General features: G+C 41.9%; 1 protein-coding gene across 2 annotated transcripts in view; it reads right to left on the minus strand.

Moving 5' to 3' along the window:
* Nucleotides 1–27,917, minus strand: part of CFAP61 (cilia and flagella associated protein 61) — a 298,775-nt gene that overhangs the window by 52,424 nt on the left and 218,434 nt on the right. For both annotated transcript variants that reach the window (XM_064375353.1, XM_064375325.1), the window contains exons 21-24: nucleotides 26,971–27,263; nucleotides 15,290–15,617; nucleotides 13,841–13,932; nucleotides 5,995–6,200 (exon numbers count right to left, since the gene is read on the minus strand). In XM_064375353.1, coding sequence (XP_064231423.1) covers nucleotides 5,995–6,200; nucleotides 13,841–13,932; nucleotides 15,290–15,617; nucleotides 26,971–27,263 — 919 coding nt within the window. The remainder of the gene's footprint in view (nucleotides 1–5,994; nucleotides 6,201–13,840; nucleotides 13,933–15,289; nucleotides 15,618–26,970; nucleotides 27,264–27,917) is intronic.

Raw genomic sequence — 27,917 nt, forward strand, 5'->3', positions numbered from 1 at the left:
AAGAATGCTTACAAAACCAGTAATCAAGAGGAACTTTTTAAATCTGATAAAGAACATCTATAAAAAATACATATGGCAACTAGTACACACTTAATCTTGACCCCTTCCTCTTTCAGATTAAGAATGGTGTAAAGGTGCCATCCCTCACTACCCCTACTCCACTTTTTATTTTTATTTATTTATTTATTTATTTATGAGACAAAAATCTTAGACTCTGTCACCCAGGCTGGAGTGCAGTGGAGCGATCTCAGCTCATCGCAATCTCTGCCTCCCGGATTCAAGTGATTCTGGTGCTCCAGTCTCTCGAGTAGCTGGGATTACAGGTGCAAGCCAGCACGCCCAGTTAATTTTTGTATTTTTCGTAGAGAGGGGGTTTTTCCATCTTGGCCAAACTAGTCTCAAACTCCCAATCTTCAGTGATCTGCCTGCCTCGGCCTCCCAAAGTGCTGGGATTACAGGCGTGAGCTACCTCACCCAGCCGATCTTTTTATTACAGATCTTAGCCAGTGCAGTAAGGCAAGTAAAGAAAATAAATATTATAAAAGTTGGAAAAGAAGAAATGAAGCTGTCACTATTTGCAGATGATATTTTTCTATTTGGAAAATCTAAAAATCAATAGGTAAATTATCTCAGATTTCCAGGATATAGAACCATATAAAAATTAGTGAATTTCTATACACAAGCAGCAATTCATAAAAAATGATATTTATAACAGAAAGAACGATATAAAGCATCTTGGATCATATGAAACAAAAATTGTACAAGCCATTCATGGATAAAATGATAAAACTTTATTGAAAGACATTAAAGAATACTTAAATTGAGAGCTGTAAGGCCAGTCGCCTCACCGGGAGCTCGGACGCACACACCCCCCCCTTTTTTTCCCAGGAGCTCAGACACGTCCACCCCCTTGCACAGCCTAGCCTTCCCTTAAAAACCCCGCCAGTATGCAAACAAAGTCTTGTAACTCTAGCCAATAGTGGTCAAGTCTTGTATGCAAATGAAGTCTTGTAACTCTAGCCAATAGCAGTCAAGTTCTGTATGCAAACAAAGGCTTGTAACCCTACCCAATAGCAGTCCTGTCTTGCCCACACCCTGGTCTCCCACAACCAATCAAACGCCTCCACTCCCTATAAAACCCCATGTCTGAGAGGAGTCCACGTGACTTCTCCGGCCCCTCCTGTTGGACCGCAGAATCTCGCCCGGGAGCCGAATAAATCCTTCACATTTGATCTTCTTGTGCTGGCCTTAGTTTCTTCATTTTAAACTCGGCGAGAACCTAACAAACCTTATAAGAGCTATACTATGTTATGATATTGGACTCATTATCAAAGATGTCAATTCTTGCCTAATTGATCTATGATTTAATGCATTTCTTATCAAATCCAATGGGGCTTTTCATGGATCTTGACAAGTTGATTATAAAACTATTATAAGAGGGAAAGGACAAAAATATCCAAGATACTCTTGAAGAAGACAAACATTCTATTAAATTAAGAATATTGTTGACATCATAAAGAAAGTAAAAAGACAAGCCTCAAAGTTGGTTAAAAATATATAACCAACACAAGTTTGTCTCCAGTTTGTTTATAAATGACTTCTGTGAATTAATAATGAGAAGACACCCCCACTCCATGGACAAATATCATGAATCAGCATTTCACAGAAACTACCACAAATGGCCATGAACAAATGAAAAGGCAGTTAACTGCATCATTAAGTGGGGAAGGGTGCATTAAAGCCCCGGGAGGATACCTTTGTGTGCCACTAGACTGGCCAAATTTAACAGTACCAAGGTTTGGTAGGTCTGTGGAGCAAGAGGAGCTCTCATTCACTGCTGGGGAAAGTTTAAATAAATATGACAGTCATGGGACCTAATCAAACTCCAGAGCTTCTGTACAGCAAAAGAAACAGTCATTAGAGTGAACCGGCAACCAACAGAATGGGAAAAAATTTTTGCAATCTACCCATCTGACAAAGGGCTAATAATCCAGAATCTAGAAAGAACTAAAACAGATTTACAAGAAAAAAAAAAAAAAACCCATTCAAAAGTGGGTGAAGGATATGAACAGACACTTTACAAAAGAAGACATATATAAGGCCAATAAACATATGAAAAAATGCTCATCATTACTTGTCATTAGAGAAACGCAAATCAAAACCACATTGAGATACCATCTCACTCCAGTTAGAATGGCAATCATTAAAAAATCTGGAGACAACAGATGCCGGAGAGGATGTGGAGAAATAGGAACACTTTTACACTGTTGGTGGGAGTGTAAATTAGTTCAACCATTGTGGAAAACAGTGTGGCAATTCCTCAAGGACCTAGAAATAGAAATTCCATTTGACCCAACAATCCCATTACTGGGTATATATCCAAAGGATTATAAATTGTTCTGTTATAAGAACACATTCACATGAATGTTCACTGCAGCACTGTTTACAACAGCAAAGATTTGGAACCAACCCAAATGCCCATCAATGATAGACTGGACAGGGAAAATGTGGCACATATACACCATGGAATACTATGCAGCCATAAAAAAGACGAGTTCGTGTCCTTTGTAGGGACATGGATGAACCTGGAAACCATCATTCTTAGCAAACTGACACAAGAACAGAAAATCAAACCCCATATGTTCTCACTCACAGGCGAGTGTTGAACAATGAGAACACATGGACACAGGGAGGGGAGCATCACACACTGGGGTCTGTTGGGGGAACGAGGGGAGGGACAGCAGGGGGTGGGGAGTTGGGGAGAGATAGCATGGGGAGAAATGCCAGATATAGGTGATGGGGAGGAAGGCAGCAAACCACACTGCCATGTATGTACCTATGCAGCAATCTTGCATGTTCTTCACATGTCCCCCAAAACCTAAAATGCAATAAAATATATAAATAAATATGACAGTTCTGTGTCACTTAACGATGGGAATAGGTCCTGAGAAATGCACTGTTGGCAACCATCCCTGAGTGCACTTACACAAACCTAGATGGACCCGCCTACTACTACACACCTAGCATGTATGCCCCTGTCGCTCCTAGGCTACAAACTTGTACAAGTTTTTGTACTGAGTACTGTAGGCAATTGTAACTCCACAGTAAGTGTTTGTGTATCTAAACATAGAAAAGGTACAGCAAAAATATGGCATAAAATATTTTAAAAGAGTATACCTGTAGAGGGCACTTAGCATGAATGGAGCTTATAGGACTGGAAGTTGCTCTAGGGCAGTTAGTGAGTGAGTGGGTGGTGAGTGTGAAGGCCTCAGACATTACCATGTAATACTGAAGATACTATAAACAGTACATTTAGTCTACACTAAATTTATGGAAACGTGTTTTTCTATCTTTCTTATTCTTTAATAGTAAGTTAACCTTAGCTTACTCTTTGTACTTCATAACCTTATTTTGTTACAACTTTTTGACTCTTTTTTAATAATAACACTTAGCTTAAAACACAAGCACAAGGCCGGGTGCGGTGGCTCATGCCTGCAATCCCAGCACTCTGGGACGCCAAGGCGGGTGGATCACCTGAGGTTGGGAGTTTGAGACCAGCCTGGCCAACACAGCGAAACTCCATCTCTACTAAAAATGCAAAAATTAGCCAGATGTGGTGTCATGTGCCTGTAATCCCAGCAACTTGAGAGGCTGAGGCAGGAGAATCACTTGAACCCAGGAGGCGGAGGTTTCTGTGAACCCAGATCATGTCACTGCACTCCAGTCTGGGCAACAGCAAGACTCCATCTCAAAAACAAAAAGAAAACAAACAAAAAACCCCCACAGCACATTGTATAGCTATTCAGAATATTCATGTCCTTATTCTATGCAGTTTTTTCTATTTACAGTTTATTTTTTACTTTTTAAACTTTCTGTTAAAAACCAAGACACAAACACACACATTATCCTAGGCCTACACAGGGTCAGGCCATCAAGATCACTGTCTTCCCCTCCACATCTTTCCCCACTGGAAGGGCTTCAGGGGCAATAACACACATGGAGCTGCCATCTGCTGTGACAATAATGCCTTCTGAATACACCCTATCTGAGACTGTTTCACAGTTAACTTTTTCTCATAAGTAGAAGGCATACACTTGAAAATAACAATAAAATGTATAGTAAATACATGAACCAGTAACATGGTCATTTACGATCATTTGCAAGTGTTCTGCACTGAACATAACTGTGTGCTATACTTTTATACCAACTGGGCAGCACAGTAGGTTTGTTCACCCCAGCATCACACAAACACGTGGGTCATGTGTTGTGTTAGGTGATAGGAAGGTGGCCCTTGGAGATGGAAATTTTTCAGCTTCACTAATATCTTATGGGACCACGATTGTATATATGGTTCATTGTTGACTGGAAAGTCTATATGGCACATGACCGCACTTGGGAAACATCTGGGAATCAACTAGTGAAGCTGAAGATGTGCATGTCCTGCGACCCAGCGGTTCTAGGACTAGGATATCTGGAGAGATTCTGCACATGAGGTACGTCCACAACGTTCACAACGTCCGACTGTAATGGCCCTGAACTGGAACCAGTGTCAACACAGTCAACAGGAAAATCCATGGCTAAATCATGGCCATTACATGATGGAATACTACACAGCAGGGAGAACGAATGAACCACAGCTCCAGACATCATCCTGGATGGTTCTCACAAACACAGTGCAAAGTGAACACTAGCTTTCTTTGATCAGCTGTAACCCTGAGTCAGAAGTAGGCAAGGCAAACTCAAATATTATTTAGGAAATCACATGCGTCTATGTACACATCTTTAAAACAACGGTTGACAAAGTATGACTGAGAGCAAATCCAGCCCAATGCCCATTTTGGCGAATGAAGCTTTCTTGGGACGCAGCTGCATCCATTGTTCACACATCATCTGTGGCTTCTTTCTCACTCCAAACGCAGGGCTGAGTACTTGCCACTGAAGCTATATCTGCCCTTTATAGAAGAAGTTCACTGATCCTTGCTTTATAGGCAACAGAATGACAAACTCAAACTTCAGGACAGTGGCTACCTCCTAGGAGACGGTGGGGTGGGAGGGGCTGTGGTCAGAGAGGGACTTCCTGACTGCTAACGTAAGGAATTATTTCTTCACATAGGCAGTGGACCCATAGAGTTCCAGTATTATTTTTCCCTTTAAGGTCCGTACATATTTCACATACTTTTTCATTTGTATGATGCATTCTACAATTTAAAAAAATTTAAGAGGCAAGAGAGATTGTTGGCAATCCTGACAATTGCTTCTGCGGGTGTTGAGAACACTGGAACCGCACGGTTTTCATTCCACGTTTGTATCTAGTGCTGGCTCTGCATCACCTTGCTTTGTGAATAGAGGGAAAGTCTCCTAACTTTGCTAAGTAGCAACCTACATTTAGAGGTAGATTTCCACTTGGAAATTCTGTGCCTTCCTATTGGATAGGATGAAGTGTGTCTCAAGAGTTTGAAAAGACTAAGGTTTCAAGTCTAACCGACCTGTCAGTGTAGGAATTCCCTTACCAATACCCGGAACAAATGGCCACCCTGAGCCTACCCGAACACATGCCATGAGGAGGAAGGCTGGAGTCACAACACCCTGTCCCATGATCACGGAGTCCCATCAGGATCAGACCCCTCCACATGCCGTCCCCAAATCTACCTCCCGCATTTCTGACTGCTGCTCTTGACAGTCCCATGTGGAAAGGGACTTGAATATCACCTCCTCTGAGCCTGTCCATGGTGGGCTTGGTTGTACCTGGGGTCGAGGCCCTGGTATGGCCATGGAGGCCATGTGTGGATACATCTGGAGTCCACATCCTCCCTCCCGTGACTCTCTGCTCCCCAGCCCACATTAGCCTCAGGTGTTCTTCATTAGAATGAAATCCCTTGGCTTCTCCCGGGGATTCCCGTTTTGCTCTCTGGTGCATCACAACACACGTCCCTCATTCATGAGACATTATATATGTTTGTATTTCCCCGTAGTCAAATGCAACGTCCAACTTACCTATAGAGATCTGTGATCAGGTTTTCATCGTACCGAGCACACAGGTTGTTGAGGAGCTGCTCATGCTGGCCAAACAGGCAGATGTAGTTGGAGGTGGGGAAGGGCTCCTTAGAAAGGCATGTGATGGTTTCCACCATTTTATACTTGTTAATATGAATTCGGAAGTAAGTTCCATTTGCTGCACTACCGGTTACTATTTCTAAACCCTAGAGGCGGGATGTGGATCAGAAAAACAACATTAGAAACATCTCTGGATTTTGGGAACTTCATCATATCAGTTTATTTTTTCAAATATAACGGACAAGTTATATCTTATCCCTCGCTGCAAATAACAGTAATAGATATTGACCAAACTCAGCAGAAGGTAACAGTGTGTCAGAAACCACATACTTGGACTCAGTGACTGAAATGTTCTTCAGGATATTTTAAACTGTGATTGCCTTGTTCTGTGTTTCTAAACTAGTTGCTAGGTTACAACCAATCCTCAATTAATACTGCACGACCGGCTAATAAGAGGAACTGGGTTTATTGTCTCCTCTGAGGTGTTTTAACACTGTTAAATTTCTCAGCTTCCACAGCATCATTCTGACTAGAAAACCTAGTCAGAACTGATCAGAAATAATTTCAGTTATTTTTGAGGTTACTTCTTAACAAAAGAAACACGTAAAAGGCCATGCCTGATGGCAGGAATTGGGCAGTGTCAGTCATTTGAAAAGGTCTGTTCCCAGGAAGGAGGTTCAAGTTTACGGGAGATCCACATACACATTCTGCAAGTGGCTTTCTAGTTTACAAATTGCTAAAGGTGTGGATTTGTGACTTTCTGTCCTGTAGAAACCAGCTACAACTGCCACAGGAGCCCAAGTGACAAGGATAGATGCTGCTCCAATTCCATGCCACGATGACTTTTTCCTATTTCGGCCCCAGACAGCTCCCCACTGGCTCAGGCAGTGGGAAGCCTCTGTGGACAAACATGGGTTTTGCGGGAGGTGGCTGAACCTTCACTACAGCCCTAGACTCTGACCTCAGTACACAGTAACGCTCAATAAATGTTTTCTGAGTGCATATAGATTTAAGCTTCTCTTCTGAACTTGAATGTGGCATTTAGAAATCCAATGCAATTTGGACCGCCAGGATCCCAAACATTTACTTAGTTCTGGACATCACCTGGGGATTTTGTCTAAACAAGGACACACAGTTTAACTTTTAAATAAATACAGGCAACTGGTGGGTGTCTGGGTATCACATGGCAAAGCCCTGGGGGGACTCGGCCAGCTGTAAAGGTACAGGGCGAGATATACGGGAGGCACGACAGGTGAGTCCTGGGCCAACCCCAGGTATGTGTGTGAGAAGCTGGGCATTTGGGGGTGGGGGAGGAACAACTGGGTTGGGGGATGGTGCTTCAAGGGAGATGGAAATGGTCCTTCATTTAGAAATGGATGGATAGATGGGAAATCTACCACCATAACAAAGTGCTTAAAAAAATCCAAACTCATTAAAATATTATCCAACAAAACAATGCCCCCCATAATGGAGGGCAATGCATTTTAAGAAATTAGTGTTCAAATATATTTCACAGCGGGGAGCTACGTTCACAGTGCATTTCATACTGTAGAAGTAGTTCACAAAAATGCACAGTATCATTTCATTGTTTTGTATCAACATTTCCACAAAATGTTAATGGTCACTTTCTGCGGTTGAGAGACTGGGTAATTTTTATTGTTTATCCTTATGGTTATCTGACTATGTGCAGTTTCTCATTTTTAAAAACTGACCATTACTTCTAAAGTGAGGACAAGTTATTTTTAAATACTCAGGCTGTGCCATGGCAAGGAACTAGATTTTTTGATGAGCAAATTGAGGGAGAGAGGGAGGGAGGGAGAAAGTAATAAAAGAAGAAAGGAAGAGAAGGAAGGGAAGGGAAGGGAGGGGAGAGGAGGGAAGGAGGGAGGGAGGGAAGGAGGAAAGGAGGGAGGGAATGAAAAAGGAAGGAAAGAAAGAAGAAAGGAAGGAAGGAAGGGAAGGAAAGAAGGAAGGAAGGGAGAGAGGGAGGGAGGGAAAGAAGGGAAGGAGGAAAGGAAAGAAGGAAGGAAGAAAGGGAGTGAGGGAGGGAAGGGAAGGGAGGGAAGAAGGGAAGGAGGGAAGGAGGGAAGGAAGGAAGGAAAGGAGGAAGGGAAGGAAAGAAGGAAGGAAGGAAGGGAGGGAAGAAAGGAGGGAAGGGAGGAAAAAAGGGAAGGGAGGGAGGGAAGGAAGGAAAAGAAGGAAGGAAGGGAGAGAGGGAGGGAGGGAAAGAAGGGAAGGAGGGAAGGAAAGAAGGAAGAAAGGGAGTGAGGGAGGGAAGGAGGGAAGGAAGGAAGGAAAGGAGGAAGGGAAGGAAAGAAGGAAGGAAGGAAGGGAGGGAAGAAAGGAGGGAAGGGAGGAAAAAAGGGAAGGGAGGGAGGGAAGGAAGGAAGAGAAGGAAGGAAGGAAGGAAGGAAAGGAGAGAAAGAAGGAAGGAAGGAAAGGAGGGAAAGTGAAGGAAGGAAGGAAGGAAGGAAGGAAGGAAGGAAAGGAGGGAAAGGGAAGGAAGGAAGGAAGGAAGCAGGCTCCAGGAAGAAGTTGGTATGGAAGGGCGGGCTCCTCTGGAGAAGAGTTTGGAAAAAGCCAGGCCTGAGCCTCTGGCTGCAGGGGCCTGGCCTCCTCCACTGCTAACCCCTTGCCCTCGGCTCCTGCCACAGGCCTCTCTCTAGGCCTGGATGCCCCATGGGGTTTTGCTCATTCACATGTGTTTTCTCAAGTCTTGACTTCGCAGTCTGAGCAATGACTCCCACCATTGCACCAGGTGGGGGGTAGGGGTGCATGACCTCACAGAATAACCCCTGGTGTCAACCTGATGGCCTGGGATATTCAGCAGTATTTCAGAATTAAAATCTATGTAGATACACAGACTGTGAAGTATGTGACCTCCGCGTGTATTTCTAAATTAAACACAAGGCTTGAAAGGCCAGTTGTGTTTAGAAAAAGCAGCTTTAGGTGTGGCTTCTGGAACCCAGGGGTAGGTGTCCGCATCACAGTAGGGGATGACTGGTGAAAAAGCTGGAAAGCTGCAGGTGAGTTCCAAGGAGGGGCCGCTCCCGCACCATGGCAGTGAGGCTGGTGTCGGGGAGAGGAAGTACCACAGACTGGCACAGTTTTATCTGCCAGGCTTCCCCAGGCCTCCCCCTCCTTTTATGTTTCATTGTGTGAAGTGATTAAAAAAGGGAGCCCCGGTGTCAAGGGGGCACACCTTGAGATCTGCCCATGTGGTTAACAAATCTTGACTTTGCCAAGAGTCTCACTTCAGCTTACAATCCCCCGCCTTCAGCTTATAAGGACTTCTTTATGTTTAGAAGGGCTGACTTGGATTTCACGTACGGTGTCGAGGCTGTGCACCTCAAGACGACGGTCATGGTCACTTAGTTGGTGGTGACTTGACAAGTCCTCGAGGAGCCCTGCAGGCTGCAGGTTGACAGCAGTGAGAGTCCAAGCATTTTGTGCCCTTAAATGTCATCCTGTTCCCTGAGAGTCTATCATCAGCATCATTTTTAGTGATTTTTTTAAAAATTACGGACTTGTTGCTTTTTTTGATCTTACTTTTAAATGTAAACACTGAATTATCATCTTTTGGCGTCCTCCCTAAGTTTTGTCTGCATGATCCTATGATACAGTGCTTCACAGAGATGAGGGCTTGGAGTCCCGAAGAAGCCACGCTAGAGAAAGTGATGAGGAGGCTGCAGTGATGGCTGATCTCAGCTTTGGAAGGAAGGAACAGTGTCCATTTTAAGGAGATTTGGCACTATATTAGCATCACTGGAGGGGCCATTCGGGAACTGAGAGTGCCTCCGAATCTGTTGTATTAATGTTAAATACAATTCACTCATACAGGGGCTTCTTAGACACAAATTACTCTTGTAGTGCAGGCCATTCCTACTCACAGTCGCTGACAGAACATGATAAGCCAGTGAAGCCCAGAACTCTTTCTGCAATGCCGCATAGAAAGCTTTTCCACTAGTGATGCCGTAGGCACCTCCCAGCCCTGCTCACACGGTGAGGGGTTCCGGGGTCAGGACGATTATTTCACAACCTTCCAAACTGGTAGCGTATGTCTGGCGTCTTCCTCTATTTTAAGTATATGAGTAAATTGTTAAAAAATTTGGATATTAAATTTGAAATTTTGATGGAGTCACTGATTCTGACATGGTTTTTCTTCTTCTTTTTTCCCTGAATACAATTATCCTTTTGAGTTTCTTTATGATTTTGACAAAGGTTGGAAAATGGCTCTGGAATTCATGCCAAATGGAAGACACAGGGTTAATCAGACTTGATGTTCAAGAAATCAAGTTCCCAGCTCTCACGATGAACATACAATTTTAAATTTGATGGTACCCAAGGCAGAATTTGTTGTGACAAATTTCTTTATTCCGTGGTATATACGCCAACAAAGCATGTGGACTGGAATCTGTAAATTAGTTTATTATGTAGACGACTTGGGGTCCCCTTTCTTCCTTTTGTCAGGTTACCTCTCAAAGAGCCCATGAATTACTACAGTATCTTCTGACTTAAATATTCCAATTAGTGAGCACTGTAAACGTCTGATAAGATTTGTCTGTGCTACATCTAGTGTATGAACACTAATTCGATCTCTCTGGTGAAATATCGTTCAATGGCCTCCGTTCTTGATCAATTGGCTATATTTAGGTGACTGCCTGACCATTTTGGCAACAATTTCACTTAATCAAATTAATTCCAGCCCCAAAAGATTGCCATGGAGCCATCCTACATTTTTTTCTCTTGAATAATAAAATGGAAAAAAAATCTGTTTAGATCTTCTGTACTAATTAAAAAGGAGGCCCACCTGGCAAAATGGTTAATTAAAGTCAGGGGTCCTGTTCACATACTGTCATAGCACCAGCCAAAGAAGCTATTTAAGTTGCACTCTTATTAAAACTCTCATTATCTAAAAACTCCTTTTGGCTCCTCTTCTGACTTTATTTAGAGAGAGTCAGTGGCTTATAAATAAATGATGCCACATGTAAGAAATCATGCACTATCCTTGAAGTATCTGGTTCTGGCTGAAACTGAGTCCAATATGTTCTAGCTCTTGTGCATATTAGACTCAAGTTATTTATCTGTGATGACAAAGTGCTTAGCCTGTGTATACTCTGGGCTTTATCCTATTTACCTCATGCCCCACCTCACTGGTGGCAGACTGTACTTTCCAAAATGCCACGACAATTTCCCCATCCCACACACTGTCCTGCAATATGACCTTGACACTCTCTGCCTTGAGAGATGGATTCTCTATCCCTCACCCCTTGAATCTCAGTGGTTGCTGTGACTGCTCCAACAGAGAAAGTGGGAGAAGTGATGCTGTGTGACTTTTGAGACTGGGTCATAAAAGGCAATGCAGCTTCCAACTTGCACAATAACACGTGCACTTGGAGCCCAGAGCCACCACGTGAGCAGTCTGGCTATTCTGAGGCCACCATACTGTGAGGAAGCCCAGGTACGTGAGGACAGCCCAGGTGGGGAGGTTACAGTGAGCACTTCCTGTCCCTGAGTCATCCCAGCTCAGCTGAGTAACAAGCCTTCAGATTTAGTAAATGAGCCCTCAGATGATCCAGACCATTGATCTAACCCGCTAGTCTTCTCATCTAAGGCTCTGGATAGTGTGGAGCAGAGACAAGCTGTACCCACTGTGCCCTGTCCAAATTCCTAACTCACAGAATCTGTGAGCAGGATCAAATGGCTGTTTTATGCCACTAAGTGTTTTTTACACAGTGATAGAAACTGGAACAGTATTTATGATGATCTATAATAAATGATCATTTATTATAAGACAATTTTGCATCAGACCATGTGTACAGGACAACTAAAATAATCTGGGAAAGGGCTAAGGAAAGTAAGTTTTAAACACACAGCATTTACCCTTTTCCTGGAAGAACTGGGTTTCATTATTTATCTGGAATAACGATTAAAACAACCACCTTCACCACTTACTGGCTACCTGTTTTGTCCCAGTGTCGCTTTAGATATGCTCCCCAGCAATCCCAGAAATGCAGAGATATCAAAGAGCTTGTTCAAGGTCCATGGGAAGGAAATGGAACAGCTGGGATTGAGAAAGGTGAAGAGACCAGAACCTGTGTCATTTGAGTCTGCTCCCTTTTAAGGAATTTTCCAAGAGCTTCTACTTACATCTCATTGGCCAGAACCTGCCACATGGCTGACCCTGTCCTCAAGGAAACCTGGAAAATGTGTTTATTTTAAGTTGGTCATCTTGTTTACCCTCAAAAATATTCAGGAGAAGAAAATGGGAATGGAAGCTAAGTAGACAGCTTCCAGTCCACCTCATTGACTAAAAAGCCAATGTGACATATGCAAAAAGAAGCCCCCGGATGACAACACACACCAGGCTGGGACCATGTGTCAGAGAATCTTATTAGAGAAGCTCTTCAACCGACCAACCACCTGTGTCCTTTAAACAGGGGAATTCCCATCTGCACAGCTTCTGCTTTTCCTGGAAGGGAGGAAAACAGTGGAGTCTCCATGGCCATTCCAGATGCTAAGCAATCTACCTGTTCCATTGACATGAAAGTGGATACTTCAGTTATCTATCGATGCATCACAGTTGCCTCAAAATGTAGAGGCTTAATATCCTTCAGTAGGTGAATGGATAAATAAACAGATACATCCAGACAACAGAGGATCACTCAGTGCCAAAAAGAAATGAGCCATCAAGCCATGAAGAGATATAGAGGAAGCTTAAATGCGTATTACTAAGTGAAAAAAGCCAACCTGAAAAGCCTAAAGACTGTGTGATTCCAACTATATGACATTTTGGAAAAGGCAAAGTGACTGAGACAGCAAAAAGACCAGTAGTTGCCAGGCCTTAGGACAGAGGAAGGGACAAACAGGCAGCACACAGAAGGTTCTCAGGGCAGTGAAGCTGCTCTGTATGATCCTGTAATGGTGGATATGTGTCATTATACATTTGTCCAAACCCACAGAATGTACAAAATCAGGAGTGAACCCTAATGTGAACTGTGGGCTTTGGCTGATAATAATGTGCCAGTGTAGGTTAATTAATTGTAAGAACTGTATCACTGGTGGGGGATGTTGATAGTGGGGGAGGCTATATGTCTGCTGAAGGGTTGGGGGTACATGGGAAAGCTTTGCATCTCTGCTCAATTTTGTTATGAACTCAAAATGGCTCTAAAAAATTAAGTCTATTTAAAAAAAGTAATGGCTTAAAACAACAATAAATTTTTGTTATCTCATGGTCTCTGGGAGTCAGAAGCTGAGAGTGGCTTAGCTGGGGGGTTCTGGCTCAAGGCTTTTCATAAGTTTTCAGACAAGATGTTGGCTGCAGCTACAGTCACCTGAAGGGTTGAATGAGTCTGGAGGATCAACTTCTAAGGTGGCGCACTCATCTGCCCAGCAACATGATCATGGCTGGTGCAGGAATCCTCAATTTCCTGCCACATGGACCTTTTTAAAGGGGTCCTTACAGCGTGGCAGCAAGTTATCTAGAAGTGTGCAAGTTTGAAGCTACAGTATCTTTCTTGACCTGACCTGACCTTGGAAGTCACACAGTCATTTCCCCAATATCCTGTTGGCTACACAGGTCAGCCCTATTCAGTGTGGGAGGGGCCACACAAGGGCATGAAGACCAAGGCACAAGAGTCACTGAGGGCCATCTTGGGGGATGACTACTCCAGCAGGCTTCTGATGTGCGGACCAACACGTTAAAGACTCCAAGTAAAGAATTTCATCCTCTTATAAACAAGGTTTTGTATTTGAAAGTAAAATGAAATTCAGAAATAATACTTACATAATCAGGCTGTGCCATTTGTGTCTCCAAGGGAGTTGGAATGGCAGGCTTGGCAATATGCAGATAATGGTAAGACCCGGGAAGAATGCCCCCTAGAGGAGATGGCAAGTTTTCCTTTTAAAATTAATCGTGAATGAGGTGAGTCACAGAGCTCATACTTTCACCACAGGACAAACAGATGCTTGCAGTGGTGTATGCTCCTCAAACTTTTCCACTAAAGTGCCACTAACAGCAAGGAACTCCCTGGGGTGGTTGACATTTATTTAACCAAATTGATGTGAATGTGACACGATATCCCATAATGTAGCCGCCAATGCTCCAGGATGCTCCAAGAGGATCTTGTGTATCCTGTGATTATCTGTAGCTCCCAACACCCTAAACTGTATCTGCCAAAACCAGATCAAGACCTTTAGAAGTCTTAAATGTTGCATATGGCATTCCTATTCCTCATCACTTCTCCAAAATGTAGCCAAAATATTAAAAAATTGAATCTAATTAGGACAGTCAACAAAGTTCTTTGTTCAATGTTTTAGAAATTGTCATTATCGAGTTCTTAGTATTCTGGCTTGTCCCTGAGGTCTGGGCCCCTGCCAGCTCTGGCTTCCGCCAGACCTCCTTGCCCTTGCCTGCCCACCCCATCACCTTTCCTCAGGTCTCACCCAGAGTAAGAAGCAAGGCAAGATATTGTGGGGCTGCCTTTTTAGGAAGAGGAAGGCAAGGGTGGAATGGGGGGCTTTCGTTTCTGTAGTCTGGCATTCCGTTGACTGGACTGGGCTCCATGGACACCCTGGGGGTCTACATACACCTTTGTGGGTTCATCCACAAACCTCCAAGAAGTGAACCCCTAATTTTATAAATTCGTGCATTTTTCTGGTAGAAGGTCCACAACATTTAGAAACACCATTTTCAAAGGTATTTCTCACACCATGAACGTGAAGGAACACTGCATTACTCATGAAATCATCTCCTCCCTAGGGTCCAAAAAGGTTTAAAGGATAAAAGTGCACTGCTTTACAGCTGCAAATGGTTAAGCTTATCCATCCCAAGAGCAGACTGAGGCCTGGCTGTCTGGAAGGGTCTCCTTATCTCTGAACTTAATAGTGAAAATGGAAGTTTTGGGTAAGATGTCAGGGCAAACCATCACTTTCCAGCTGTGAGACATCCAGACAAGTTAATAATCATCCCCTTGTCTATTTTCTTATCTGTAAAATGGGAACCCCATTTAGGATGTGGTCAGTAATAAATGCTCAAATGCAAAGAACCATAATAGCAATAATTCCAGGTTTGTAATAAATGCTTCAGAAATTAGATAGACCCTTTCTCTGTCTCTGTGGCAACCCATTGAAGTACCGAGGAGCCTTTTCCCCAACCCTAAGAGAAACCTGGAGGGCTGGCCTGACTGCTGACCCATACCTAATCTGTGGCTTTATCAAGGAGAAGGAAGTCTACCTTGAATTTTGGCTCCTTTGTACATGGGGATGAGCTGGTCAAGATCAGCTGGTGGCTCGGTCACAGGCTCGAGGGTCGGATCAAAGAGATGTAGCATAGCTGCTGCCAACTGGAAGCCAATTTCTTTGGAATTGAAGTTGCTGTGAGTCCACTCATCTGAGTAATATCTATTGGAGAATTTGGTGAGGGAGCCAGCAGCTCTGATGGCTATGTCATTGGTGTGGAAGTTTGTATCAATCACAAGTCGACCGTCATACACAAGACATGCATCATTGAGTGCTTTAAATGTTTCGTAATCCACCTTCTTCTCACAGAAGCTGAAAAACATCTACAAATTGAACAATCACAGAAATACTCAGTTATCACTCTTTGTTTTACCTTCTCAAGAGTGCGACTATTCTCCAGGGCATTTTATTATGTGGGGCACAAAAATATGTATACAAAAGTTCGTTATCATGTTGCTTGTGTGTGTATGAGAGATAGATTGTCTTGGGTATGAAAAACACATTAAGATTCCCAAATGTCACTCTCTTATTCACTCAGTTTAGACATCCAGTGGAGAGAAGGATGCCAAGTGATGAAATATCTTCTGCAGAGTGAGTGATTTTTCCACGTAAGAGGGTTTACATTTGTACAGATCCTGCCTTCCCCTCATGCTCCTACATTTTGAACAGCTCTAGCTCAGCCTCCATCCTCTTCCCCTTCCTGTCTGACACTCGGGTATCTGCAGGTTCCTTCTTGGGGTGACCTCATCCAGTCTTCAGTTTTCAGACTGCCCATTGCTAATTTTTTTTTTTTTTTTTTTTGAGACAGAGTCTCACTCTGTCGTCAGGCACCAGGCTGGAGTGCAGTGACGCAATCTCAGCTCACTGCAACCTCTGCCTCCTTGGTTCAAGCAATTCTCCTGCCTCAGCCTCCCGAGTAGCTGGGAATATAGGTGTGTGCCACCACACCCAGCTAATTTTTGTATTTTTTAGTAGAGATGGGGTTTCACCATGTTGGCCTGGATGGTCTCGATCTCTTGACCTCGTGATCCACCTGCCTCGGCCTCCCGAAGTGCTGGGATTACAGGTGTGAGCTACCGCGCCTGTCCCATTGCTAACTTTTAAAACCCAGTAAGCCTGACCCTTTATGATGCTCCAGAGATGGGTGCTTCATCAGTCTCTGTATCTACTAGGTCTGGGTTCCTGCCTTGTCGCTTCTTGCCCTGATATGACAGAGAGTCATTCAAGAAATATTGATGGCATACCTACCATACGCCAGGCACTGTGCGAGGGTGCCATAAGTAGAGGGGCCACCAACCCCTTTACATGATGCCCTCGCCATTCTGTGCTCAAATTTCAATGCTTTCTTATGCTCATCTGGCCATCATCTTCCATCCTGATGTTGAAAGTCACTAAAGCAGTGCATGTTAGTTGTTTTTGTCTCTAGTTGTCTGACAAAATGAAGTAAGTTCAATTGATTTTATTTTTACCAAAAATAATCTGCCACCTTATTAAAAGCATGCTAAAAAATGAACATAAGACATGGGTCCCAATCATACTGATGGCCATCTCCCTGCTTCCTTTACATTCCTGCTTTACCCTCCTCACCTGTTCCACTCTGTATAGACATCAGCTGTCCCTGGGCAAGAGGTGGCCTGCCCCTTCAGTATTGCTGCCCTACACCCCACCCATGAATGGTTCAGGGAGCTTTCTGATCCTGTTGTAGCCACTAGTCATGCATGTCTACATATATTTACATCTAAATTAATTGAAATTAAATATAACAAAAAATTGGGTCCCTCAGTTGCAGTAGCCCATTTCAAGTGCTCAATAGCTATAGATGGCTAGTGGCTACCATATCGGGTGGTGCAGATACAGCCTGTTTCTGTCTTGAAGAAGGTTCTATTAGACAGTGGGACTCAGATCCATCCTCTCTGTGATGTCCCTGGCCCTCTTGCAGGAGCCAACATGCTCTGTGTCCTTGCTCTGTCTTTATTAACTCAGTTTTCTAATCCCACCCCAGGAAGCTTCTTTAAGTCTTTTACTATTTTCCTGTCTTGTAACTCTTACCCAGTGGCCACAGGAAAATATATTTCTCTGAGTCTCTCTCTGGTTCTGAATCTTTCTGTTTCCCTACACTCCTTTTTTGCTTTCTCCCTGTCTTTCCCAATCTCTATAAAAAACAGCTTTCCTACCCAGATAAATATATAGAAAGATATCTGATTTGAATTTAAATTATACATAAAAATAGTACCATCAACCTCTTGAGTCCTTGAAAATGTTCAGAAGTCTCCTTCAGCATCCTTACAAAAGTTTTTCTACCTACCCACTTTTCTTTTTCTAATTAAGCCTACTTTCTGTTAAGTAGCACATTAAATATACTAGCTCTTGTTTTTCTGGGTTTTAAAAGTTACTAGTATTGCAGTAACGTTTAGTTATACTCTTTTAGTATAACTAAAAGAGTATAACTTTAGTAGGCAGTCACAATTTTGGCTACTTTTGGGGTTTCATAGGAGTTTGTCAACTAGACTGAAAACTGAATAAGCAAATCCGGCACTGTTAATAGGAACGTGTGTTCCAAGTTACAGACCTCACAAATACAGCCTATGTGCTTCTGTATTGCCAACTGAATATTACATATTGGGTACAAATAGGAAGAGGGAATGCCTGGCCACACTGATGTTCTGAGTACCTATTTTAAGACTACTTATGTTGGTGATTCTGATTAAGGAGAACAAAACTCCTTGGTTAGCTAGGGAGAAGGGTGGGAGTTAGTGGTCTGATAAAGCTCATTCATTCATACATTCAGACAAGCACTTCTTGTACCAGGCACTTTGCAAGGTCCCCAGAATGTCTTGGTGTAGAACATCAGCATGCAGCTCATGATCTAGTTGGAGAGATGAATGCTGACAAGACGGGAAAGTCTGCCTTGAGAGCCACTGTCACTGCAGCCTAACCTGGCTGGAGCCTGAGCCACCTGCTAAGAGCCCAGGAGGCACCACTATCAGGCAGGGTGGGACGGGCTTTGATGTGGGGACAAAACACCAATTTCAAGAGAGTTCTGCTCCTGCCTTGGTGGCACAACCTCCGGAGATGGAACTTCCCACTGATAATAACTGTAAACTCTGATATAAGAGGATTCTTGTTAGCATTTAAAAGTTTGGGTAGTTTGGGTATTACAGTAAAAACTTGGAGAAATGACCAGGATGGGGATAATTTCTCTTATTTTAGAGGTTTTCTTTTTAAAGATTGCTTTTAAATTATTTTTTCCTCTCCATTTCCACACACAGGTGTTCAATTTAGAGTCTTTTTTTTTTTTCTTTTTTTTTTTTTTTTTTGAGACAGGGTCTCATTTTGTCATGCAGGCTGGAGGGCAGTGGCAAGATCTCAGCTCACTGCAGCCTTGACAACCTGGGTTCAAGAGATCCTTCTGCCTCAGCCCCCACCATGTAGCTGGAACTACAGGTGCATGCCACCACATTTGGCTAATGTTTTTGGTATTTTTTTGTAGAGACAGCCTTCACCATATTGCCCAGGCTGGTCTTGAATTCCTGAGCTGAGGCGATTCACCCACCTTGGCCTCCCAAAGTGCTAGGATTACAGGTGTGAGCCACTGTGCCTGGCCTCAATTTAGAGGCTTTTTTTTTTAAGAGAGTGAGCTGAAGTCATCTTATACTTTAACAGAAAAACACAAATGATAGAGGAAAGAGTCAGCGAACTTGAAGTTATATCAATAGACACTATCCAATTTGAAGAATAGTGAGAAAGAGAAAAGAGATGGAAACAAACAAACAGAGCCTTAGAGCCCCAGGGAACAATCAAAAACTCTAACAGATATGTAACTGGAATCCCAGAAGGAGAAGAGAGAAGAATGGGATAAGAAAGGATGGCCAATCACTTGTCAAATTTAGTGAAAATCATAAATTTATAGATTCAAGAATTGCCCCAAACAAGACAACTAAAAAAAAAAAAAAAACCCCATGCTCAGAGACGTAATAAACACAGAATATCCATAGCATCAAACTGCTGAAAACCAAGGATAAAGAGGAGACCTTGAAAGCAGCCAATGGAAAATGACATATAGGGGAAGGTTTAAATGAGTGCAGATTTTAAAATAAAAATGCATGGATGTCAGAAGATGGTGGAAAAACATCTTCAAGTGCTGAAAAAAAAATAACCTATTAGCCCAGAATTCTATATTCAGTGAAAATAAACTTTAAGAATGAAAGCACCATATATTTTCAGATGGAGCAAAACTAGAGAATTACTTCTTAGGAGACCTACAATACAATAAATGCAATACAATAAATAAAAGGGTTGTTTAGGCTGAAGGGAGACTTGGATTTTCAAAAAGGAAGATAGAACAAGAAAATTAGGAAATATCTGGGTATCTATAAAAGACTCTTCTTTTTAATTCTTCAAAATATATATGACCTTAAAACAAAGATTACAATATTATCTTACCGATTTTTCAATCTGTGTAGATGTAATCTACAGAATGGCTGTTAACAAAATAGACATCCAGAATATGGGGAGAAGGAACTGCATAGCTGCAAGGTTTTTATATTTTATGTGAAATGGTACAAATCAACTCTATTGAACATGAAAGATTGCTGATGTGTATTATAATCCATAGAGCAATCACTAAAAAAATAAGATATAGTTAAAAAGCCAGTTGAAATAGACTACTAAAAAAATACTCTAATAATCCTGTAGAAAGCAGGCAAGGGGGAACAGAAAAAAAAAAATAAGAGGGGACAAACAGTAAGCAAATAATAAAATGGTAGATCTAAATCTAATCATGTCAGTAATTACATTAAATATTAATGGTCTAAGTACTTTAAATAAAATGCAGAGATAGAAAGGATAAAAAGCATGTGGTATGTAGAAGTCTAAGATGATCCCCAAGATTCCTGCCTCTTCCTTAAGTACAAGTGTGAACTGTGAAAGTGTAAGGTGATGTTAATATGGCACATGTGACTTTAACACAGGGAGCTCACGGTCGGTGGGTCTGACCTGATCAGGTAAACCCTTAAGAGGTACCAGGCTTTTCCTGAAGAAAGATTTGAAATGTGAAGGGAATTTGACATGGATAAAATTCTCTGTTGCTGGATTTAAGATGGAAGGGGTCATGAGGCAAGAAATATGAATGGCATCTAGGAGCTGAGACTGGCCCCTGGCTGGGCCAGCAAGGAAATGAGGACCTCAGTCCTCAGCTGCAAGGAATTAAGTTCTATCACTATCACATAAGCTTGGAAGAGGACTCCAAGCTCCAGATAGAATACAGCCTGATTGGCACCTTGATTTTGGCCTTGAGGGTCCCTAAGCAGAGAAGCCAGCCACACCTTGCCTGCATTTCTGACTTATAAAAGCTATAAGCTAGTAAATGAATGTTGTTTTAAGCTGCTAAATTTGTGTAATTTGTTATGCCATACTAAAAATATTAATATAACGTTTATGATGCCTACAAGAGACACCCTTTAGACACAAAGACACAGATAAGTAGAAAGTAAATGGATGGGAAATATATCATACAAACAGTAAGTATAAGAAGAATGGAATGGTCATATTAATATCACATAATCTGGACCTTAAGATAAGGGATATCATTCAATATCAGAGATAAAGGACATTTCATAATGATAAAAGGCACAATTCACAAGGCAGATATAACAGTTATAAATGCTCATGGACTTCATAACAGAGCCCCCAAAAAGATAAAGCAAAAATTGAAAGAATTAAAAGGAAAAATAGAAACTTCTACAATAATAAGAAGTTTTAACACCCTTCTCTCAGCGATTGATAGAATGAGACAAAAATATCAGTAAAGACATATGAGTGTCTAACATCACTATCAACCATATTGAACTGTTATTTATAGAACATTAAACTCAACAAGAACATAATATATATTCCTTAGATGTTCACAAAGTTAGTCCATATGCTTGGACATAAAACAAGTCTCAATAAATCTTTCGTTGTTGTTGAGACAGAGTCTTGCACTGTCGCCCAGGCCTGAGTGCACTGGCTCCACCTCCTGGGTTCAAATGATTCACCTGCCTCAGCCTCCCAAGTAGCTGAGATTACAGGCATGCATCACCATGTCAGGCTAATTTTCATATTTTTAGTAGAGATGAGGTTTCACCATGTTGGCCAGGTTGGTCTCAAACTCCTGACCTCAAGTGAGCTGCCCACTTCGGCCTCCCAAAGTGCTGGGATTACAGGCATGAGCCATTGTGCCTGGACGTAAATCTTAAAACACTGTTCTCTGATCACAACAACATTAAACTAGAAATCAATTAAAAATATAACATTTAGGAAAACTTTTTAAATATTTGAATATTAGACAATACACTTCTAAATAATCCAAGGTTCAGTAAAAAATCACAGGGAAATTAGAAAATATTTTGAACTAAGTGATAATGAAAAGTTAACGTATAAGTTTATGGGATGCAGCTGAAACATAATGGAAAACTTACAGCTGAAATGCTTATATAAATCAACGACTTAAGACTCTATCTTAAGGAACTGGAAAAAAGAAGGGTAAAGTAAATCCAAAGCAAGAAGAAAGAAGAAAATAATTAAGAGCAGAAATCAATGGAGGAGAAAACTGACAGATAATAGAGAAAATTAACAAACTCAAATGCTGTTTAATTGAAAAAGGTCAATAAAATTGACAAATCCCTATGTACACTGGGAGAAAGAGAGAAAGAGAGAGAGTCAGAGACAGAAAGACTGGCAGCAGACAGAGAGTCAGAAAGATTGAATGCAATTTACCAATATCAGAAATAAATGAGGGGTTATTACTGCAGATCCTAGACATCAAACAGATAATAAAATAATACGTGAAAAACTTAATGCCAACAAATCTGACAAACTTAAATAAAATAGACACATTTCTTAAAAATTACAACTTACAAAAATTTATAGAAGAAGCACAAAATTTGAGTAGCCTTTATATCTAGTTAAAAAAATAAATTTGTTATCAAAAACTTTTCAACAATATAAACTCCATGCCCAGATTGTTTTACTGGTTAATTCTGTCAAACATCCAAGAAAGAAAAAATACCAATCTTGTGCAAACTTTTTCAGAAAATAAATAAGGAGGGAACATTGCCCAAATTTTTTTTTATGAGGCCAACATAGCTTGAACACCAAAACCTTACAAGGACATTACAAAAATAGAAAATTATAGATCACCATCTCTCATGAATATAGTTGCAAAATAGTTTAGAAAATTATTAAAACATATTGGCAAATAACAGAAAGATAATGCATTATGACCAATTAGGGTTTATTCCAGAGATTTAATTAAGGTTGGCTGAACATTTCTAAAAATCGATCAATGTAATTAACTTTATTAAAGAATTAAGAAGAAAATATCCATATTTTAAAGAAGTATTTCTTAATTTTAAGAAAATATTTCTTTTTAAGAAATATGGAAAAGTCACTTAATAAAATTCAACAGCCATTCACGATAAAACCTCCAAAGAAACCGGGAATAGAAGGTTACTTCTTCAGTCTGATAAAAAGCACCAAAGAAAAATCCAAAGCCAAATTCTCTCGTCTTCAATAGTGAAAGCCTGAAAGTTCTCTCTGGGATACGGAACAAGGCAAGGATGTCTATTTTCCCCACTTTTATTCAACATTGCACTGTAGGTCCTAGTGCATAGAATAAAGCAAGTAACTGAAATAAAAGACCTAAATATCAGGAAAGAAGTAGTCAAACTGCCTCTATTTGCATGACATGTTCATGGACCTGAAAAGCAACTATGACAGCTAATAAATGATGTGGCAAAGTTTCAAGTTACAATGTTTATACACAAAATAAATCACATTTTGTAAACTAGCAGTGATCAATTGGAAATTTAAGAATTTTAAATACATTTATAACAGCTTGAACACTTCAAAAAAGGAGACATACTAATGGTTACTAAAGACATGAAAAGATGCCAAACACAATTAATCGTCAGGAAAGCACAAATTAAAAAACCACAACCTTTAGGAGGCCAAGGCGGGTGGATCACGAGGTTAAGAGATTGAGCCCATCCTGGTCAACATAGTGAAACCCCATCTCTACTAAAAATACAAAAATTAGCTAGGCATGGTGGTGTGCACCTGTAGTCCCAGCTACTCGGGAGGCTGAGGCAGGAGAATTGCTTGAACCCGGGAGGTAGAGGTTGCAATGAGCCGAGATCGCACCACTGCACTCCAGCCTGGCAACAGAGTGAGACTCCATCTAAAAAAAAAAAACAAAACAAAAAAACCCACAACGATGCACCATGCCACACCCACAAGTGTGGCTAAAATTAGACTGACAATACCAAGTGCTGACAAGAACATGGAGCATCTGGAACTCTCCTGCATTGCTGATGGAAACGTAAAATGGTATAGCTACTTTGGAGAGCAACATGGCAACTTCTTAAAAAGGTCAACATCCACCTGTCATATAACAGACATTCTTTAGATTTCTAGGTAAGATAAATAAAAATATCCACATAAAGACATGTATAAATGTGCATGGCAGGCCAATGAATAAACAAAATGAGATATATACATACAATGGAATACTACTCAGCCACAAAAAGGAATGAACTATTGATACATGGAACTATATGGAATCTCAAAATCACCATGCTTAGTAAAGGAAGCCAAATAGAAAATGTATGATTCCAGTTATAAAAATGATAGTTTTAGTAGGTACATACATTTGTAACATCGCCTGCTTTAGTTTTCTAGGGCTGCTGTAATGAAGTACCACAAACTGGGTAGCTCAAGACAAGAGAAATGTATTCTTGCACAGTTCTGGAGACTAGAAGTCTGAATCCAGGTGTTGTCAAGACCATGCTCCCTCCAGAGGCTCTAGGGAAGAAGCCTTCCCTGCCTCTTCCTAGTTCCTGGCAGTTGCTAGCAATTCCTGCCATTCCGAGACTTGCAGTTGTCATCATACCAACCTCTGCCTCCACTGTCATGAGGCTTTCTTCATTGAGTGTCCCTGTATGCCATCAAATCTCTCTATTAAGAACATCGATCATCGGATTTAGGGCCCACCTTGACCCAGGATGACTTTGTCTTTACTTGTTTATATCGACAAAGATTCTATTTCCAAATAAGGTCACGTTCACTGGTACTGGGGGTTAGGACACCAACATATCTTTCTGGGGGATGTAATTCAATCTACAACACCAAGACCACAATGAAGAAGATGGACATTCATCCCTGCCGAAAGGTGCTTAATGCCCTAACAGATGCTGCCCAAAGCAGACAGCATGAGCGATACCTACCCTGACTCCCCCTTCCCATGTCTAATCTCCCACAGGAACAAACTGTTGGCCACAAACAGATAAAAATCAGAGAATAATAGATCCTGGGAAATGTCATCTGTAGGGACCATTCATTGTGATGCCGAGCAGACCAGGGAAGGTAGGAGAAAGAATACAACAGCAAACAGGCTGATGTCTGACCCAGACTGCGTTAGGATGAAAGGAGGGTGCCTTGGATCAAGGCAGTTGAGGGTACAGATGACCTCGGACAACATGGATTTGAACTGCATGTCACTTATGCATAGATTTTTTTTTTCTGCCTCTGCCATCTCTGAGACAGCAAGACCCGCCCCTTCTCTTCCTTCTCCTCCTCAGCCTACTCGATGTGAAGGCAATGAGGATGAAGACCTTTATGATGATCCATTTCCACCTAATGAATAATAAATATATTTTCTCTTCCTTATGGTTGTCTTCATATCTTTTCTCTGACTTACTTTATTGTAAGGATAGAGTGTATAATATATATAAAATACAAAACGTGTTGATATAATCAACTGTTTATGTGATCAGTCAGGCTTCTGGTCAACAGTAGGCTTTTCGTAGCTATGTTTTTGGAGAGTCAAAAGTTATATGTGGGTTTTCAACTTTGTGAGGAGGGTTGGTGCCCTTACTCCTCATGTGTTCAAGGGTCAATTTAATTTGCCAGATATTTTTGTCAGGAGTTTGATTCCAGTCTGAATAGGAAAGTGAAGGTCAGAAGAGCTGCTAACCAATGGGATGTTTGTGGAGGTTTTCTCAGGCCTCTGCTTCCTGAACAGCACAGACTCACCTCTAGAGGTGCTCCGGGATAAACGTGGCAATCCTCCAGGTTTGCCATTTTTGAGGGAAAATTTGGGCAAAAATATTTTGATATTTCCTGTCCTAAATAGGTGTCAAGACATACATGTATAGACAGTATCACTTTTTAAAATAAAATGGACTCATCCTGTCTTTGTCACTGTTACACCCCTAACACCTAAGGACACAGCCTGGGACCTAGCAGTTATTCAATAAATATTTATGTAATGAATGAATAAATGAATGCACTAAAAAGTAGAATACAAAATTTCCACAGATCTCAGGATAAAATGAGAGATTCTAAAGAATATCTTCTTTTTTAGTCTTTTTTAGTGGTCTGCTTTGAGCCCTTGTCCTTTGAGCTCTGGGTTGGGGTAGGGGTGAGAGCCGCTATCCTCAACCCTTAGCAGCCCCTGAGTGAGAACCCTGACTTAGGCTGATCACCCCCTACTCCTGTGAACCTCTGCCCCTAACTGGCTTACCCACTGGATGTTAGCAGGCAGTCTTTATCACAACTGCTAAGACACACCATTGACATACACAACCGTCATCCTCACACTGACCTCAGCCTCCCCTTCGAGCAAGAGTCCATTGCTTCTCAGTGAGATGGACCAGCCCCTTCCCTCTGTCTCCCCTGAGGGCTTCTACTAACCTCCTGAGCTGGAAACTCTGAGAACACAGACTGGAAGGTGGGGTGTCACCCACCTGGAAAGGAAAGTGCTCTCTCTGTACGCACTGCCAGAGGTTCCGTGTCATGGGAAAAGACTCACTACTGCTGTTGCCAGAATCTTAAGAGGTTAATGGCAGCATAGACCTTGGGACCCTGCCGCCCTGGGCAGGGAACCAGCACCACCACTGACTTAGAGCCACGGTGTTCTCATCTGTAAACTGGGGATACTTTCCCTTACAGAGCTGTCATGATGAGCTGACAGAATGTCCTGGGGCATGGCAAGCTCTCAGTAAAGAGAGCCCTTCTCCATTCAAATCTTTGACCTCCCTTCCATGAACAGGCAGGGTCTAATTTCCCACTCCTTGAATATGAGCTGGTCCTAGCGACTTGCCTCTAGCAAATAGAATGTGGTGGGAGGAATGCTGTTTGATTTCCAAGACCAGGTCATCCAAGGTGACACAGCTGACACCGCCTCTCTCCGCTCTACCACCCTCAGACCCAAAACACCATGTTGTGAGGAAGCCAGTCCCATGAAGGGGCCACTTTTAAGTGTCCCGGCCAAAATCTCAGCTGAAGTTGATTCAGGATCAACAGCCAGACATGTGAGTGACCATGCTTTTGAGACGATTCCAGCCCACCCACTGCCTGACCTCAGCGGCATAAGCGCGCTCCAGTGAGAATGTCCCAGCTGAGTCCGGCCAAAGCCTCCCGACCAGGAGAGAGAAGAATAATAAACAATCGTTGTTGCTTTATGCTACTGGGTCTAGGGTGGGTTGTTACCCAGCAAGAGGTAATCTGAACAGACTGAAAACAAAATCCAACATCTGCGACTACAAATTCCCTGCCCGCAATCTTTCAGACCCCCAAATCCCTTGGAGATGGCCGCTGTCCCTGGCTGGTGGGTGAGGTTTGCGGGGATCCACTTACAGAGCACTGGAGTCTGAAAGGCTTGGTGGGTGTGGTGAAGGAGGCGCTGTAGATGGGGTCTGGGTGCAGGCCGTCATTCCACTGGGCCAGGATCGCATCCCGGTAAATGGTGACTCCGGAGGCTCTGAGCGCATCCGCCACGGCGCTCTCCACCGAGTAGTTGTTGATGCAGGTGATGGTCGAGGCGGGCGGGGGCTGCACGAGGTGGATGCGGCTGCCGCTCACGCCAAGGTTGAAGAGCGTCTCCACGGTGGTGTAAGTATCAATTGTATTCCCATAGACAATGACATTCCCTAGAAGAGAAGGGAAAACGCTAAGATACACAGTTCAGAAAACCAAAAAACCTTAGTCAAATGCTAATAATACCGAATTGCTCCTTATAACCCTTTCATTTTTTCAGCTGCAGGAAGCCAGTGGTGTTACCTAGCAACGGCGACCAAGATAATTTAGTAAAGAATCGACACAAAACATCCCACAAAGTAGTCAAGCACTTTTAATGCAGAAGTAGGACATTCATTTATGGTCTTATAATTTGAAGTTGAAACCGTCTAAGAAAAAAACCTTCTATCTTGCTTTTGTTCCCAATTTGCTGTACTTATTAAGGAAACAAAATTACTAATGTTGGCATGTACACTAGTTCTTCCTTACATACAAAAAGGCAATGGTCAAAAAAATTCATGCTAATGATGTTACTGATATTTTAATATTTAAATGTTGAACTGGATTGATTTCAAGGAAGCTTTTCCTTTTTTGAGAATAAAAGTTAGAACATTCTGCTTTTCAACAGATAATTTTACAAAGATTCGGTCCTGATTTTTAGAATTTAATATGTCAAGACCTAGCTGGAGGGACTGAAGGACAGTATTTTCATTAGCAAAAATAAACACAAAATAATCTTGACAGATTTCCCTTGTATAAGAGCGTTTTGATGATTAATAGTCGATACT

The sequence above is a fragment of the Aotus nancymaae genome, unplaced genomic scaffold, assembly GCF_030222135.1.
Source record: "Aotus nancymaae isolate 86718 unplaced genomic scaffold, 86718_ANA_hifiasm-v0.15.2.pri h1tg000001l, whole genome shotgun sequence".
Classification (NCBI taxonomy): Eukaryota; Metazoa; Chordata; class Mammalia; order Primates; family Aotidae; genus Aotus; species Aotus nancymaae.